A 17,994-nucleotide genomic window follows, 5' to 3' on the forward strand; every position below is an offset into this window, starting at 1 on the left:
CAACCACAAGCCCGTGTACTGTGAAGCCAGTGCTCCAGCGTCCCCTTTTCTAAACAGATACAGACGAGTGCCGGCTCGTGCAGACCAGAACCCTGCAGAGACCTTTTGCTCCATATGAAGTGGAAGGAAAACTACAAAGCCAAATGTCTTAAAACGACCTGTTTTTTTCTTATGGTAAAGAATCTTAAACATGATTCAGCCATCAGCCATCATGCCCTGGCCTTTGCAGAGAGTAGTGTTTCCCTGCGGGCCTGTGTGACAGCAGTACCTCTTGCTCAGCAGGGAGACACAGAGCTGTAATCTGTCCCTGGGCTGGCAGGCCAGGGCCGAGGCCATGTCGGGAGGCAGCAGAGGTGTTAGAAGAGGAAGCCTCGCTGTGTGTGAGGTTAAGTCAGAGGCCTGTAGTGGCCGCGTGGACGGACTGATAAAAGCCCTGGGGCCGCGGCTGTGGCCTCAGCGTTCGGCCACACTTGCCGACACGCCGTGTCATTTAGCCCGCGCTGCCGCCTAACTCAACGGCAACTGCTCATTTACAGGGCAGTGCGGGCTACCAGGAAGAGCGGCAAAGTTCTCTCTCTCTTTCTCTCTCACACACACACTCTCAGAACATGGTACTGTATATACACATACAAACACATGCTGTGGTCCACGCAGCAGTTTTGTCCAGCAATTAGCAGAGGACACCATGGGCTGACATTCACACACAAGCAGTGTGAATCACACACAGAACAGAAATGTGCACGCAGTCACGCACACACTCGCGCACACGCACACACACACACTCTCACACAGGTTTCTAGGGAAAGCAATTGGGTCACGTGAGTGACCAGACAGTGGTTTGGGTCTGTTGTCCCATGGCCAGACATGGTCAGTGTGTCACTGAGAGACAGGAGAAAGGAGAGAGGAAGTCTGGATACCACAGGTTTGCAAATGCCAGTGATTTGTACATTCACACACACACACACTCACACACACACACACACAAACAAACAGGCAGAAACACACATACTCATGTAATACTGCAAGATTGTCAGGTTAACAGCACCGCAACAAACAGTCAGTCTTTGTCTCTGACTGCAAATTTATCTCTCCGCTCGTCAGTTCATGCTGGTGTGAATCTCAAGCAACATGAATCATTTCCTGTTTTTCTCACAACTGCAGAAGAAACAAATAAATAGCTTGAAAGCAAATAAATGGCAACACCGGTCTCAAATCACATCTCAGGCTGCTCCTGTACAAGCAGAAAATGAACCTAGAAAATGAAAAAGTGTGAAACCACAATCAGGTTAAATTGCTTTGCTCTTTCAGAGGGGGAAAGAGACTACGCCTGGCCACAAGTGCTCCAGTTTCTTTTTTTTCACAGTGCAGTAGGAAGCTTAGGTAAAAATAAAAAAAAAGGTATGTTTTTAAAGCCAAGTGAACTCGAACTGAAAGAAATGTGTTTTGGGGGGTGTGGTCATATTAAAGTGGGTTGAAATAAAATCCAAAAAGGATTAAGACAGAGTGCAGAGCAAAGAAAAACAGTAAATACAACCTGAAACAGGAGAATGACAGAGAGGAGAGGAGGACCCAAGGTAGAGTCGAGCGACTGGCAGCGCTGCTTCTAATGAGACTAAGATTATGATACTATCAAGTGGTAAGTGAGGGTGGAGGTTTTGCAGGCCCAAAACCACTGGTTCTTACAAACACAGATGTGCTGTGAGTCAGACAAACTTTAAACTAGCACAGGACATACATACACAGTCAAGAACAACACGCTCAGTGTTGTTCAGCAGTTAGACTGACACTTTCCTGTCTCCTCGCAGCAGCTAAAGCCACAGTTACCTCTCATTTTCTCATTCTCTTCATACTATTCACACTTCTCTCTCGTGCGTTTGTGTTTGGCTTAGTACGTTTTAATGCATCCCCGGCTCTTCTGCGGCGCTGTCTGCAAACCTCAGTGAGCCACAGTGGCGCAGGCCGCTGCCTTGTTTGAGCTCAAAAGAAAATAAAATGTTTCCAAAACTTGGACGACCAATGAAAAGTGCGAGTGAAGACGGCGAGTCAGACAAGGAGAAGCATGGAAAGTACAAACCGAAGCGCAGAAACCAGAGAAAAAGCAAAGACGATAGCACAAGAGGGGAGGGAGGGGAAGGAGGGCGAGAGGGTGGGAGGGAGAGGCCCGGTGACCTCACGTGACATGTGATGTGGGCTCCACCACTCACGGAGAGGAGTGTGTGTGTGTGTCTCTGTGTGGAGGATGGCGAGGAGGATGCAGATACACTGTGGCTTTTAGCCTCTTACTAGCACTGACGCTCCAGTCAGGCCACCACCATCGTGGGAGAGAAAGACAGACCACGCTATCAGGCTCGCTGGCTAACCTCAGACCCTCAGTTCCCTGCGTGACAGAAGGACCACAAACCCAGCCCTCCACGCCGGGCCGCTTCCACCACCCGGGCTCCGTTAGGTGGGCCCCCTCTCATCTCCAGCCCTGGTGAGTCCACCTCCACACCTGGAGACACAAATGCTGCTGTTTTTGCTGTGTTAAACTGCTCGTCTCTCTCAACTGCCTTCGCTTTCTGTTTCTTCTTTTCTTTCTCCCTCTGACCCTCTTCTCTCTCAAACGTCTCCTGGTGCTGCTGCTGCTAACACATGCTGCTGCTCTCTCTGCAGGCTTGTGGCTTGGGATTCCTGTGGTAGTCACAAACCCTAGATTCTTGGTTGCAAACGGGCTCTGAGCTCCAGGAGTTTCGTCCTCTCTGCTCTCCTTCCTTCTCTCTCCTGTACTTGGTTGCTTGTGTTTCAATCCTCCTTTTTGCCTCCCCAAGTTGGAGATCGACTGAAGCGAGGGTTCCACGCCGTTCTGCCTTCCCTGTCATGGCATCCAACAGCATCTTTGACTCCTTCTCCAACTACAGCAGCAGTCTACTCAGAGGTGAGTCCTCCCCTCTGCCCCCCCCCCCCCCCCCTCCACTCACCCCCCTCCCTCCCACCTCTGTCCCACCCTCCGTCCAGTTGTTTGGAATCTGCAGCTTGGTCAGTTTGACAACCTGTTTCTTTTGACAAAAGACACTGACATGAATAAGTTCAGATATGAGAGCCGGGTGCTTCTTGTAGAGTGTCAATGCATTCATCTCTCTGTCCACACACACTCAGACGCGCGCTGAGGGAGGTTCACAGAGGAGGATCTGATTTGCACGGTAGCCCTCATCTAGTTGACTGATATGGCCCTTAAATGCCTCCGCCTCGCCGCTCCTGTGTTTTCTGTAGGCTTGATGGAGTAGCGCCATAATGGGATTCTCACCACAGACATTCATTATCAAGTGAAACTCGGCGCTCTCACCGTGAGAATACGAGCTCAGAGGCTCCATGTGACTGGGCCCTTTACTGGAACACGGCAATACAATAAAAGAGCACAGAAAAAAAAACATATTAGGCTCTCTCACTCTGCTTTACTTCCAGGAGGTACTTTTGGTCTGTGTGGTGAGGTGAGTGCACTATACTTGGCGACGCTGAACACCAGCCTCAATGAAGAAGCCATTTGTTGCCATGGCAATTCCAATCAGACAGCTTTTACTTGCAAATAGTGAGGCTCTTAAGTGTTGAGAAGTGGAGGAAACTTTTACCTGTTTTTCACGAGAATATTTGTTGAGCTTCCTCCTGTGAGGGCTGACAAACCTCTTGAAAACACAAACATTCAGCAGACTTGACATAGAAGCTGTTAATCTGATGGCGGCCAGGGGACTCAGTTGTTCCCACTGTTTGTCACACTACTGCTGAGACAGCCACCAAAAAAGGCAGCAGAAAAAAACAAAATCTCCTTCCCAATTAAGGCCTCGTTGCAGTGTTAATTAGAGGCAGCCACAGGAGAAGCACGACCAGCTCCTAATTGTTTGCAGAGTATATGTTAAAATATCTGGAGCCTCGCACACACACACACACAGTCAAACACACTCGGTACATCTGCGTCTCACATGAGAACAATCCTCTGATATCCTCATTGGAACCGCAGTGACAGGGGATGATGTTCCAGTGTTCTCACAGCTTCTACAGACACCCGGGCATTTATAGTTTCCTCCTGACAAGGCTCAGGCCTCACCCCTCCCCTTTTCTTCTCTTTAACTCCAGGGTCTGCATCCCTTTATCTCCTCACCGTTCACACATCAGAGCGTCACCAACTTCAGGCTTCACGCATGCGGTCCATCAGGCTTTTGAACCGTTTTACCCTGTAACGTTTTAAGGCAATGTGCTTTTGGGTGCCTGATTCTGATTTTGAACCCTACCAGAGCAGTGAGACGGGATGTGAGACTGCAGGTCAAGAGGGGGGAAAGAGACAAGCATTTAAAGCTGTAATCATCCATTGGAAATCATTAGTGAATATGCAATATCCTTTTACAATTCGTCCTGTCAGGAGACTGAAACCCAACTGCAAGGGAACAAAAGGCCAAGAGTCATTAAATCCTCCGGTTCAATCTGAAAGCATTTCAGATCGGGAGTACCTCATGTAAGCAAAATACCCCAGTGGTTAGTTTAACAACTTGCATTACACAGGCAAAGCAATTTGGCAAGTTCTCTTTTAGACTCAAATCAAACTGAAATTAAGAGGAACGGTTACAGAAAATCAAAGAGACTGTTAAATGTCTGGCGTCCCGAGCTCTGACTTTAATACTGTGCGACATGAAGTTTATGGAAATATTGTATTCATCTATGCAGAAGTCAGGAAAAGCTCATTCATTTGAAAAATGACGCAAAAAGAAAATACACTCATTAAAGTTCCAGAATTTCTAAAAACGAGTTCTAAATTCTTTATAAAAGTAAAGCGATTAAGACCTTTAACATCGTTTTGGTGATTTCAAAAAAGGAAACCAGCACAATCTGCAATATCAGCACAATCCAAACACCGGCAGCCTGTACTGTAGGTGTTATATTGATAACAAGACATTTCAGTCTATCTCACACTGCAGACAGAGAACACATGTAAGCATGTGATGTGCAACATCAGATGCACTTCGCGTGAGAAGCAAGAGGACGCCTCACCTCAGAAACCTCAGTCCTCCGCTAAAGCTCAGGGAGACACACACAAACACTCATACACGTAAAACATATGACACATGCACACCGAGTCACAAACAGAGAGACGGAGCAGCTGTCTTTCTCATGGTGTCCAACTCGGTAGTGAGCACAAGAAAGCGCTAATAGTCTGACAGTTAGTGTGTTCAGAGAGAGAAAGACTTAGAGCTTTGCGTCAGCGAGGCATTAATCTGATGCAGACTCACAGTGCTGCTGCAGTTCACTGATAATAACCACAATGAGGCTGCACCTGCTAACCCTCACATAGCAGCACCACTGTTTAATCAGAAAGCAGCATTTCTGAGGCACTTAAAAAAAACAAAAAAAAGCACCAGACTTCCCCCTGCGAGGCAGAATTGTATAAACTTGAGTTTTGAGTTTTCTGCACCAGGTGGGCTACCTGGTTTATAGCAGCTGTGACTGGGCCTCTGTGGTGGGTCATATCCTTGGCTCAGTTTCCGTCACCACATTTTGGAAGAGCCGCCATGTTCCCTGCAGGCTGCTTTATACAGGGGTCCGTTTTTTAGAGTGTTACGCTCTTAGGAGCCAGCTCCCTTTGTGGCAGAGAAAAAGGCCCCGGTTTATTAGGGTGGGAATGGTTTTATATGTTTGGCTTATTGCGCTGCATGAATGGAAGTGAGGGCTTGTGTGTGAGAAACGCGCCATGCCTCACCACAGTTGTAGCGAGGTTATTTTGGAGGGTTCTGGGAGGTGGTCTGGTTTGTTCTACAAGTTTCGGGGAGGGAGAAGCCCGAGAGACACATGCACAGTGTGAGAAAAAGACACTTTAAATGCATCAAAATGAGTCATTCACAGGGGATAAAACTCAAGATGAATTTCAAGCTAAGAACCACTGACAAATAAAAGGCCGCTATACAGTAGCTCAAAAAAGAAAAAGGCTATAAATTTGACAGAACACATGGCTGGCCTCTGGTGAATTTATTAATAACAAAGTCATATGGTGAAGGTTTTTTCCCCCTCTCTTAAATTAACATGCTTGATTGGAGCCCATTCAAAATCCTGCTGAGTGTGAGGCCCCTGAGTGACGCCAAAACATGAGGACTGGGCTGAGCCGGCTGAAATCTGTAACCAGATATTAAGAGTTTCAATATTCTAAAGTGAAAGCAAATAATAGAAAACTCATGACAGCCACAGAGCGGCAAAATCCTGTCTCCAATTTAGCCGAGTATAATATCTATTTATAAAACTCTGAAGGCATATTGGATAGAAGGAACGCTCTGGACTTGATTAAGGCTGTAAACGTTTTTGGAGGTACTTATTTACTTTTTGGTCCGTCTCGCCGTTTTCACCGTCTGTCAACACGACTTTATGGGAAACACTTTCAGGGGTTGCCAGTAAGATGGCTTCCAGGTAGAGTATGCAGAGGGGCGTGCTGATTATGTGGTCGACTAATCCCAAACCTGCCTCCGCCCTTGTACACTTTTGGCTCAAACCACCAGGCTCAGCGTTGCGTTGGTCAAGGTTAAAGTCGTGCTAAGTGCAGTAGTAAATACAATTTTCTGGTGGTCGGCAAGCAACCACAGGGGCCAGATTCTTTTCAGCCAATCTGATAATATGGATTTATGCTGTAAAGGTCTCTCTAACGGATGGGGGGAAAATAAGCGTTCTGAAAGGTTCAGCAACTTCTTTCAACAAACAATCCTGGAGGGGGGGATGTTTCTGAACTCTACTGGAAAGCAAACCGTAGCCGCGTCGACTCTGAAGCGGCATCCAGTGAGTGAGGAGCGAATGTGATCTGAGGCCGGTGTCGGGCCAAGCAGGCAGGAAGAGCGCCGGGCTCGGCGTCTCAGCCCCCTCTAACGCAGTTCATCCAGAAGTTAGTCTGCATGTTAAACTCTGATGTGATTGTGCATGGCAGCTGTGAGAGCGCTGACCTCAGGGGATGTATGCTGAACACATTGAGGTCACCGTCAGATGGAACAAAAAAAAAAAGGGAGTGAATATGTACTATAGGCTTACATGATAATTAAAGCGCAGCGGCTGAAAATAATTGCTATTAAAGGCACAGTGTCCAGATATGATGCAAGTGATGTAAGAGGAATTTCTGATGTCTAGACCAGCTTCTTCAACAGGGATGTAAAAATCGAAACAGGAACAAACTACATGTGGACAGGAAAATATGCAGACTTTGAAAATGCTTGCGTAATTGGATAATGAGGTGGAAACGGTCACAATATAAAATTCCTTAGCTTGATTTTTAAGAAGTAATGCCCATACCGGATGAGGCTCTTCTGTTCCTATGACTCATTCCTTTATGGTTAATTTGCTTCACTTATGAGCTGATAATATTTCATATAAACCCTTAAGTTAAAATGATTATATCCACATCACTGTTATTAGACCCTTCATGATCTCATTCCTCCTGCATGGCGGACGACTAAATTAAGCAAAAGCCGTTCTCGCAATTTTCTGTTTCTTAATTTTGTTTTAAACCTACGCCCTAAACCACAGGCCGGCCCCACAGCTTATTACATGGTAAGCCTGGGATTGTAGAAAAAAACGCAAGTATTATTGTAAGCTAATTTATATATTATTAACCTAAATTTATGCAGCAATTACGCTGGTATATGGAATTTGCTTGCAATTTTCGGCAAAGCTGGAAATAAAATAAACAATTGGAAGTCAAACCTGAAATAAAACATCTCAGGTTTAGTTTGTTGTCAGTAACTCTGGCTAGAATTAGAGAGCTGTGACCTGGGATTGACTCAGAAGAAGAAGACTTGTTGTTTAGACCCCTCCCTGTATCGTTAAACAGATGTTGTCAACAACATCCTTTTCTGTTTCACCAAGAAGGAGGAAAGGCAAAAATGGCCTGTGACTAAGCACAATGTCGATTGCTGTGCACTTTTGTTTTTAACATTACAGTTGCATTCTAACCCACAAATTACTTTAATGGGCGGGAAAGGGTCTGGTCGGCAGCACATAAAATGACTCAAACTTATGGAGATCCCACATGTTCAGAAACATATCAGCAGACAGCAACTCTTTTTTTTTTTTTTTTTTTTTTTTTACATAAGATGGAACACAGGAGGAACAGGGGTTTTATTTTATCATGTGTGAAAGTTTAGCAAAGATCTAAGGCCCAGAGGAACTCATTCTGTCACCATCAAAGGATTAAAAGGAATGTTTTTCACAGACAAAAAAAAAAAAAAAAAAAATCCATCCTCCAGACTGAATCTCCACGTCATTATGTGCAACTTTAATCATGCTCAAAACATCCTTATAGCCTATCCCTCTTCCCATAAGCAATAAAGAAAAAACTTAATTACGGTGGAGGAAAAATGCAGATAATGATAGGATGTGAGAAGCTGCAGGCTATGAAATGTTTTCAGATTCTCTACTTTCCTCTATTTTCCCAGATTTTTTTTTTTCCTCAACTTGTTTACATACAGTTAATTGTCGTTACTGCAATAAAACATGTTTTTGGGTTGCTTCTTCCCTCCCCTCAAACATAACTTAAACCACAGGGAATTGATTCTTGCGGAGACAGCTTTTCAAAAATGGGATTTTAGTTTTCTCTCGGTCTATTCACTGGGGGGGTACAAATAACTGTGCTAACTGCATCAGTAATGGGCCACCTAATTGTGCTTTTCAGCTGCACTGCAGAGGGAGGATGCAAATGTTGGCCTTTAGCATTATCATTTATGTTTTGACTAACAGGTGAGTGAAGAGATAGTTTGACATTTGGGTAAATAAGCTTACTTGTTTTCTTACTGAAAGTTAGGTGAGAAGATTGATGGCATTTATATTAAATGTCAGCTGAATATGAACCAGCAGCAAGTTAGCTTAGCTTAGCATAAAGACTGGAAAGAGGTGGCAGCAGCTGGCTCTGTCAAACCTTCGCAAAATCTGCCTTCTACCTTCTGTAAAACTAATTAATGAACACATTATGTCTTGTTTGTTTAGTTTGCAGAAAATCTGAAGAGCAAAAATTACACTTCATGGTTCTAGGGGGGTTGTGGGGCGGACTATTTCATGGCGAGGGGCAGTCTACCCAAGAAATAGTCCCACACATAGTAAATAGTTTCTTAAAATTACAATTTTCGTCCCATATAAGAGCATTTCCCAAAATATCAAACTACTCCTTTAAGTTAAAAGTTTTGAAAATTGAATTAATTAAACATTTATTATCTGCTTCCTCCTCAAATGTTGCTCATATTTCCATATTCTACTTTTGCATGTTCTGCCACTTTTCTACATCAAAATTCATGCAGAGTTTACAAAGTGACCTATTATCACTACATTGCAGCAGGTTTTGCCCTGAAGTAAACTTGAGCCAGCTTGTGCTTTCTGTGCAGCTGCTCACTTCTGTATTGGCTCAGTAGGAAACACCATGCCAGGGATTCCCCCTCAGCTGTGCTGCAGAAGTGGCCCCTCCATCTCTTCTCCATAGTCTGTCTGCTGTGAGGTCACTCCGTCTGCAGCACATATTTCTCATGGTCGGAGACGTCGCCGTCACGAGCACAAACGCACAGGGAACTTTGCGGTGTCTACACACAAACTGGAACATACAGGCTACACACACACACACACACACACACACACACACACACACAGACACACACACAGTCCACCGCCTGAGCTTTTTACCCGTGCTGAGTCAGAGACGAGCAGTGCATGTCAACATGATGACCGTGACGTTTTCCCACTCTAAATGCTGTCTGACCTCACCGTAATAGCTGGTCAGGACTAACATATGGTCTCCCGTTGCCTTAGTCCAGCAGAATTACCCACAGGGTGACTAAACAGCAGAGGACTTAACTGAAAAATATCAGTGACTGCTTTCTTGATTTTATAAAGTGCCAATTTGTGTCTCGTGCTTAAAAAAATATTTAACCGACTACTGTGTACTGTGGTCACTCTTACACTGACAGCGCTGAGAGTACCTAACCAACGAGCCTTTCCTGTGACATACGACCTCGTTGAATCCACTGTCTGCAGAAGTGTGACCTAGAAAGGGACTGTCAAGCCTTTGCGTGTCAAGGAACATCTGTTGCTCTAAGGAAAATCATTTTTACACAATAATATAACTGTCTGTTATGGCAGTAAGGTAACATGAAATAAACAGCATCCTTACACATTGTCATGTTAAACTGAGCGAAATAACATTGGCATTAAGTTGATCCTCAATTAAACGGGGAGTCCTCTCAGCTCTCCACCTTTTGGTATGCCAGCTAACCGTGCTAACACTGCCAAGCTGGCAGAAAGACATTTGTGTTAGAAGGGCCTGATGGACTTGAACACAACTTTTCCCCTTTAATCAGCGTGATGACATAAGAGGCAGACAGCGAGCCAGTCATTCAGTCAGTATAGAGTTTGATTAACCTAATCACCAGGCAGCCAGGCCCCAGGCTACTGATTGGGTTTACAAACGCTCCTTGTCATCGTTGTGTCATTAGCTCGTCGTTAGCCGCGGCCGCCTTGACGTGGAGCAGCGACGTGCTGCGTCTAAACACAGCAATCAGGGGATTAGTGTGCAGTTACAGCAAAGCCTCAATGGACGCCTCAGGCTCTGAGTCAAAGAGGAGAAAGTCCTGCATACTATGCTAGCTCCACGTGGCCAGGGTGCTAACTGTAGCTACATGGGCCATGCCACTGCTGATTAGCAATAGAGATGATGAGAGGAAACATTCAGTCACTTCGGACACACGGGTTTCCCCAGTGGTTGGTTTCCCGGACTCCAATTAAGCCAAGTCTTTGACTCAAGCAATGATTTGAATGGAGGGACTCCATTGAAAATAAGTTTTAGCCTCCAATTAGGTTTGTTAGGTTAGAACTGGGAATAAAGCCCAAAGACATCACAGAAACAGTTGCATGCAACACAGTGACTGTCTACAGTCGCTGCAGAGAGGCTCAGTGACATTTGGAGATGATTTATTTTCTTTTGATTGAATTTGAAATCAATTGGAATGATTGACAATAATCACTTACTGTGCAAAAGATTGGATTTATGAGGAATGACAATATTATGTGTCTAAGTGCTCTCCTGAGCTCCTTGGCTTGCAGGCTGAGAGTCGCCACACCCTTGTTTCCTTACGATGAAAAGCCCTGAGGGCCAGCCGAGTACTTTCCAAGAGTTGTCTCACGTCTGCAGAGGAAAGTGGCACGGACACTTGTCAGGAAACCAGCGCCGGGTTCCTGCTCAAATCTGGTTGGATTCTGTGGTGAGTCAAATGGTGCTTGGGAGGCTGAACCTCTCTGAAGAGGGAAATAAATGCAAATTCAATATTTGGGGGCTCTTTGAAGTCCATTTGCACTTGAATGAGTGTGACAGAACCTGGAATGACCCCTGTTGAAAGAGTCCCTTAACAGTGATGAAAGGAGTTGAAAGGGACATACACTGATGACAATAGTTTAAAAGTTGGAAATGTGTACATGGTGTGTATTTGTGCGTGTCCATATAAGGCTGTGCTTGAGTGTGCGTGTGTGTGTGTGCAGTGTGTGCAGTGTTGTTACGCATGCACAGACAGCAGGGATGACTAAGAGAGTTCATCTTAAAAGCATTTGCATACGAAAACACAGCTAAGAACAATACATTTGGCCCAGTGCCGTGTTGGCAGCGTCCTCTCGGACTGGTTAGCATTCATGCCATTCATTTCATACGTTACATACCTCACCGTGTTCCTTCATAGTTCGAAGTAACAGGGACCTCGTCTCAAAAAATAAAAACATGTGGCTTTTGTTGCAGAGAGGAATGAACAACAGCATTCCATGTGCAACCACATCAAAGGTCCCCCACGCCATGGGGCTAAATGAGGGCAGACTGTCCTGCTTGCCCCTCCTGATATGACTGCTACTAATTAACCAGAGATCTAAAACTCACACTTCATCCTCATTGCTTTTCTTCGCGTCTTCCCTTGAATTGCCACAGTTTTTTAAACGTGCATGGCTTCTCCTTGGAGAGGGGACAGCCACACAACAAGCACAAAGGGGCATTGTCTGCTGGTGAAAATGTGGTTTACAGGCTCTGCTATAATGGCTTGGTGGTTGCTGGAAGCCATGCGCACTTCCTAATATTCGACTCACATGCGATTTCATTTTGAGAAAAGACTGGGCTATGGGGCTTTGCCTTTGTGTGAGGGGGACGCCTCACAACTTATTTTCTGAGCCGACAGGCTCGGGCTCCCTCACCCCCTCCCCGCTTTTCACCCCCTCTTCCCCTCTCTGGTGGCGCTACTATATTTGTGTGGGATCTCTAGCGATGGAAGAGTAGACACAGGCTGCGTTGCCAGTCAAACGTGTTCGGGCTGTCAGACTGAACGGCTTCCAGCGCTGCGATCTGTCTCCTCTCCTCGTCAGTAGGAGCTGTTTGATCTGACAGAGAGACTCCATTAGAGACACACAGGGAAGTTCAACTGCTGGGAGGTTGGATGGCTTCAGCAGTCAGAGTAGCAGCCCAGAGAGGAAAAGGTTTGCACACACAGTCTGGTTGCAATCTTGGTGTCTGTGCTGCGTATCTATAAATGTCTCTGAGTATTACTTGTCCTTATACTAGGTGTGTGTGGTTACACGTTGTCGAGTGCAACGTAAGAAAGCCCAACTGGGCTGACATATTTTGGGGCTCTGTTGGGCAAAGGGGTGATGACGCAGTGGATAATGATATCATAAATGTGCGGCGCTGCTGAGCTGCAATGACAGAGTGAGAGAGAGAGAGAGAGAGAGAGAGAGAGAGAGATTATTTGCTGAGGCGCTGAGAAGAGCGAGTAAAACGAGCTGTCTTCTTCAACACACACAAGAGTCTACCCTCAGTCTCACGGTGGTGATGACCTCATAAACCTGTGCTGCAGTCCAGCAGAGCAGAGTAGACGCTGGTGTCAGAGTGGTGAAATGGCAGACAATGGTTTGATAAATACGCATCAATGGTTCAGCCACAGACCGTCGCTACACTCCCTACATTTAATGTGGCTACAACTTTCGCTAATCAGGACGACATCTGACAAATGACTCAAGTCTCCAAGACGTATTAGTGATATCAGGTGATTAGTATTATTACTCATTGCCGGTTTGCACTGTGTGATCGCTAGTAGAAAGGAGCAGGGAGAGTGAATTGATGTGGCTCCAGTGAAAGTTTTTGTCTCCTGATCTGTGTGTGGCAGCTGGGCTCTGGCAGGGCTCTGGCACCGGGGCTGCATGGCAGTTAAACTGTCATTGGCAGGAACTGTAAATCTGTTGCAGAAGGTGAACGCAGCATGACAGCACCACAGGTGTGTGTGCGTGTGCTTACCAGTTGCAAGTTTGTCACGACGCTATAGTTGCTTATCTGTATGTCTTTGTCTCTCAGCCATCCTGTGAAGCAGTCTCCAAAATTGTAGCTGGACACATTTGGCAAAGTCAGAGTGAGTCAGGATACTCGTGTGTGTAGGCGTGTGGGTGTATGTGTGTGTGTGTGTGTGTGTGTGTGTGTGTGTGTGTGTGTGTGTGTGTGTGTCTGTAGGGGGTGGGGGTGCTGTCACTTTGGCAACGCAACTGCACATATTGCAGCGATTACCACAGCGGAAAAATGTTTTTCTGCAACATGCAATTACTACAGATTACAGATTGCCGTCCTTGCATCAGAAGCTCTCGCTAGAAAAGGAGAAACAGTGCGTCTGTGTGTGTATGTGTATGTGTATTTGTGTTTGTGTCGTTACACACAAATAGACAGACAGACACAGAGACAAAGAAAGATGAGAAATGATTATAGCTTGCACTAAAAACCACAACTGAAAAAAATGGAGGAGTTGACGTATTTATGGGACTCATTTAGATTTAAAAGTTATACAGACTTCCAGGGGTAAATAAAGACCCTGGAAAAGAATACAATCTGTCCTTCAGTGAAATGAAGAGAAGTAGAGCAGGGTACATTTCGTCGGCCTTTGTCCATCATCATCAACATTATGAAAAGCATACACTGATGTCCTCATGAAGTACACAACCCTAAACACCACAAGTCATATCAAATTTTGGACTTTACATTTCGTTCCAGGTTACAAATCACCATGAATATCAAAAAGCTTCCTTCAGGTCACACTAAACAATATGGCCCAAAAGTGGTGGCCCGCAGCAAGGCAGGGCCCTATTTACAAACCCACCAGATCAAAACTCAACCCAAAGTGCTCCTATAATAGCACTGGGGCCTTTTGGTGAGCTTACCATCCAATGCTACTTTTAGTGGGTTTCCAAAGAATAAACAGGCCTGGGAACCACATCACAGGCTGCTGACTGTCATCGTTGGGTGAGTGTACCCGACGGATGATGTGAGGGCGGAGCAACCGTGACACCGGGGTTTACGGCGAGTTCCCCCCTGCCTGCCTCGGGTGTGGTGGGTGCCATCGAAACTACCACAGAAAGGACAGGGAGGTGGCCTGACCACGTTCAGCCCCCGAGCGCTGATCACAGTGAACCCATCAGAGTGCCTCACTGGGCCCTTTGTGATGTTTTTCCAGTTATTGGAAAGTAGTGATTCCTGGTATTGAAAACAGGGGAGGATGTGCAAACAGATATGCACACGCACACGCACACACACACACACACACACACACACACACACACACATATATACACACGCTAGTCTGCTTCTAGAGCAATGATGGAAGGAGTATTCAGATCCTTTACCTAAGTAAAAGTAACAATACCACAATGTAAAAGTCAAAAATACATGCTTGAGATGGATGATTACAGGATAACAGTAAGTAATAGAATGAAGTGTAACAGTAGCACAAGTACAAAAGAGTCATCAGACTGGCTCAGGAACGTCAATTACACAGCAATATCGATCTCTAGTTACCTAACAACAGCCATCATAAGACAGTGGTCACGCCAGACCAGGTAAGACTGCAGCAGCAAAAGCACTAAGTGTTCTAAACTCAGAAATGGAGCATTTGACAGAGTTAAACTTCTCATTTGTAAGACTTAGATTGTCTTATTCTTTGTCTCAAAATTACATAGTATGGCTTAAAAGCCACACTACCAGCCACAGCAGTCATAAGGACTCATTGTGAAAAAAAGAGGTCCCTATGCAGAAAAATTACAGTATCAAGATTGTTTACGTTGATGCATTGGTGCAGAAGCGGCATGTTGCTGTTGTAGCTGGTCAAGGTGGAGCTGGTCTTAACAGCTTTATGTACAGGTAGTTTAATCAAGTGGTTCCCAACCTGGTGGTCATCCCCCCTCCAAAGGGTCACAGGACAAATCTGAGGGGTCATGAGACAATTAAGACGTACGAAAGATGAAAAACTGAATTCTGCTGCATATATTTGGTTTCCCTTTTCAACTATCTTTGCTTTTTTCTGTATTAAATATTAGTTTATTTTTCTTCTTCAGATATCAAACAGTTATTTAAATAAAAGCATCTCTAAAGTTCACGGGGGAAATCTGTGTTTGATGGAACAACTCACTGATATCTGAAGTCATCGACGCTTTTTGGAAAGCAGTCACAACCCAAAAAAATTGGAAACCACTGCTTTAATCTTTAATGTTACGTCATGTTTAGGTTAGATTTGGTTTATCATTTATTTTTCAAAATGTAAAAGCTGAACCCAAAAAGTAACAGATAGCTAAAGCTGTCAGCTAAATGTAGTGGAGTAAAAAGCACAATATATCCTTCTGAAATGTACTCAAGCAGAAGCATAAAGTATTTGAGTAAACACGTTTAGTTACTTTCCACCGCTGCTCCGGAGGGCTGGAGAGCGTCAAAGTGGCATACCTACCAAACTCCTCCCATGATTTATTCAATATGAAATGAAGTGTCAGATTCAAATACATACTTGGTATATTTGAAAATGAATGTACTCTTTAAGAAGCCCATTTACATTTAGCAGACAGAAATAAAACCATAGTCAGTCGTCCCCCAGCAGCCATTATGTTGCTCAATTGATTCAGAGGGCTTTTATAAGCCCTTGGCTCCTCTCTGCACCTTTTATAAAATGTAAGAATATTAAAGATGCATGAGATGAATGTGCTCATTGTCTCCTCTGGTGACAGCTGCATCTCAACTCATCACACTTACATAGTAATTAGCTGCTGGGTTTGGAACTGTCACCATCCTCTTCATCATTTATAGCATAATATACACTCTAAACGCCTTCAAGGACCTGGAATTGGGGCCTGACACTCTCATGAGTTACTGGATGTATAAAGTACTATGATGGACAAATTATAGAAGAAAACTATAGAAATGAAAATAAAAATAAAGTATTTAAAAGGTCATTAAGAGCTAAAACAAAGTTTGAATACACTGGCACATTCCAGCGATCATTAAAACTAACACAGACAGCCCTGATGGAGAAAAATAACATACAAATTTATATGATCAAAATTGTCCAATGTGTTTCCTATTTTCTTGTCTGAACATCAAAATGGACAAAAATGACCACCAATTGTGATGTGCTGACATATTATGTAATCAAATTTTGAGAGAGAATCAGCCATCAGAGCAGCGCGAGCCCAAAACCCAAACAGTCTGTACCCACTCACTGTTGTTTAAAAGTTTCTCCATATACTTGTGTATATAAACACTCCAACGCTAGAATATGATTTGGCTTTGAGGGGACTGGCACAAATGACTTTGGTGACTTACATCATGCTTGGAAGTCTAATCACAGACACTCTTGTCATATCAAGCAGAAAAAGTCCATTTCATAGCAAGCTATGTCTCAAAAAACATACAAAAAAAAAAAAAAAAAAAAGAGGAGGGAAGGGTAAACAAGCCCGGCGTTCCACAGCCACCGCAGAATTCATCATTCATACAAAAAAATACCCCGAGCCCCAAAGTAGAGCTAATTTAATCCGAGAGGAATAAAACTCCATTTCATAGAAGTCGTCCATTCAGAACACTCATATTTCCACTGAGCAGAAACCCCCGGCTGAAATTCGAGCAGACACTTTTCGGAAGGAATGCATTCGGTGGGTTGAGGGCCAAAGCTTGCCCTGTAATTTGTGAATGTACAGAAATGTGTGACCGCCACAGCTCCTCTAAAGATAGAAATCTTTGTCTTATGTCATCGCCGAACCTCAAACTATTTCTAATTGCCCCCATAGCCCCCTTTTCCAAATGAATAGCTACCCATCCAAAGGCTTATGTGTGCATGTCTGAAAATAGCCCAGGAGTTTACACAGGCTAATAGATCATACTCAGTAAAGAAAGAAAGAAAAACTTTAAAGGGATCTCCACATATCCGAAGGTGCCCCCATCTTCAAAGTGACATTTAAGTGGCACTGAAAGCTGTGTGGGTGGCATTTAGAGTCAGGTATAAGTTTACAGACCCCAAAGGCTTCCACTGGTTTCTCTGCTAATGGGGATCATACTCATATTAGCCTTTACAATCTGACTCATTACACATGAAACCTAATGTAAGCGGGGTTTCCTTTGGTTTTTTTATACTCACAGAAGAAGAAGAAGTGCCACTTTGTTAGGACTCAAAGGAACTTACGCTTTGGTTAAACCTAAACTTCATGTCCCATTTAGAGACGTTTCACTGTAGTGCTGCTCGACGGTGTCTCTCTAGCCAAAAATCATTTTCTGACACCACAGGAAACCCCTTTTGTGTTATGAGCCTTGATGGTGATTCAGGTCAGGGATACGGGGATGAAGGCAAACTCTCAGTCGCTCACAGAGCAACTATCAGTAAACAATGATGTGACTTCTTGATTTATAGCTGAAGGATCCATTTGCTTTTTATCCTTCAGTGGTAAGAATCATACACGCTGAGGCCTATTTCAGGTGGGTCCAGGGGTTTCATATATCCTCCATAAGTTCTGTCTTGATTTCAGGCTCGACCCACCCGGATCATTAAAAATCGTTCAGGGGCACGGCGGCCTCTGTCCTCAATGCCTGTGTGGCTGAAACTGTAGAAACTGCACGTTGAAATGCAGAGGTCTAAATGTGACAGGCGCCCGGAGCGCACATTACGGCTGAGCAGGGTAAAGATGGGGCGTGTGGTCACG

The 17,994-nt window shown here is 44.6% G+C and overlaps 1 protein-coding gene across 1 annotated transcript in view; it reads left to right on the top strand.

The window, feature by feature from the left end:
• The first annotated feature begins 2,360 nt into the window (after positions 1–2,360).
• runx3 (RUNX family transcription factor 3) overlaps positions 2,361–17,994 on the top strand; it is a 49,419-nt gene continuing 33,785 nt past the window's right edge. The window contains exons 1-2 of the mRNA XM_076749169.1: positions 2,361–2,473; positions 2,808–2,914. Coding sequence (XP_076605284.1) covers positions 2,857–2,914 — 58 coding nt within the window. The 5' untranslated portion in view covers positions 2,361–2,473; positions 2,808–2,856. The remainder of the gene's footprint in view (positions 2,474–2,807; positions 2,915–17,994) is intronic.

This window comes from Chaetodon auriga, chromosome 14, assembly GCF_051107435.1.
Source record: "Chaetodon auriga isolate fChaAug3 chromosome 14, fChaAug3.hap1, whole genome shotgun sequence".
NCBI lineage: Eukaryota > Metazoa > Chordata > Actinopteri > Chaetodontiformes > Chaetodontidae > Chaetodon > Chaetodon auriga.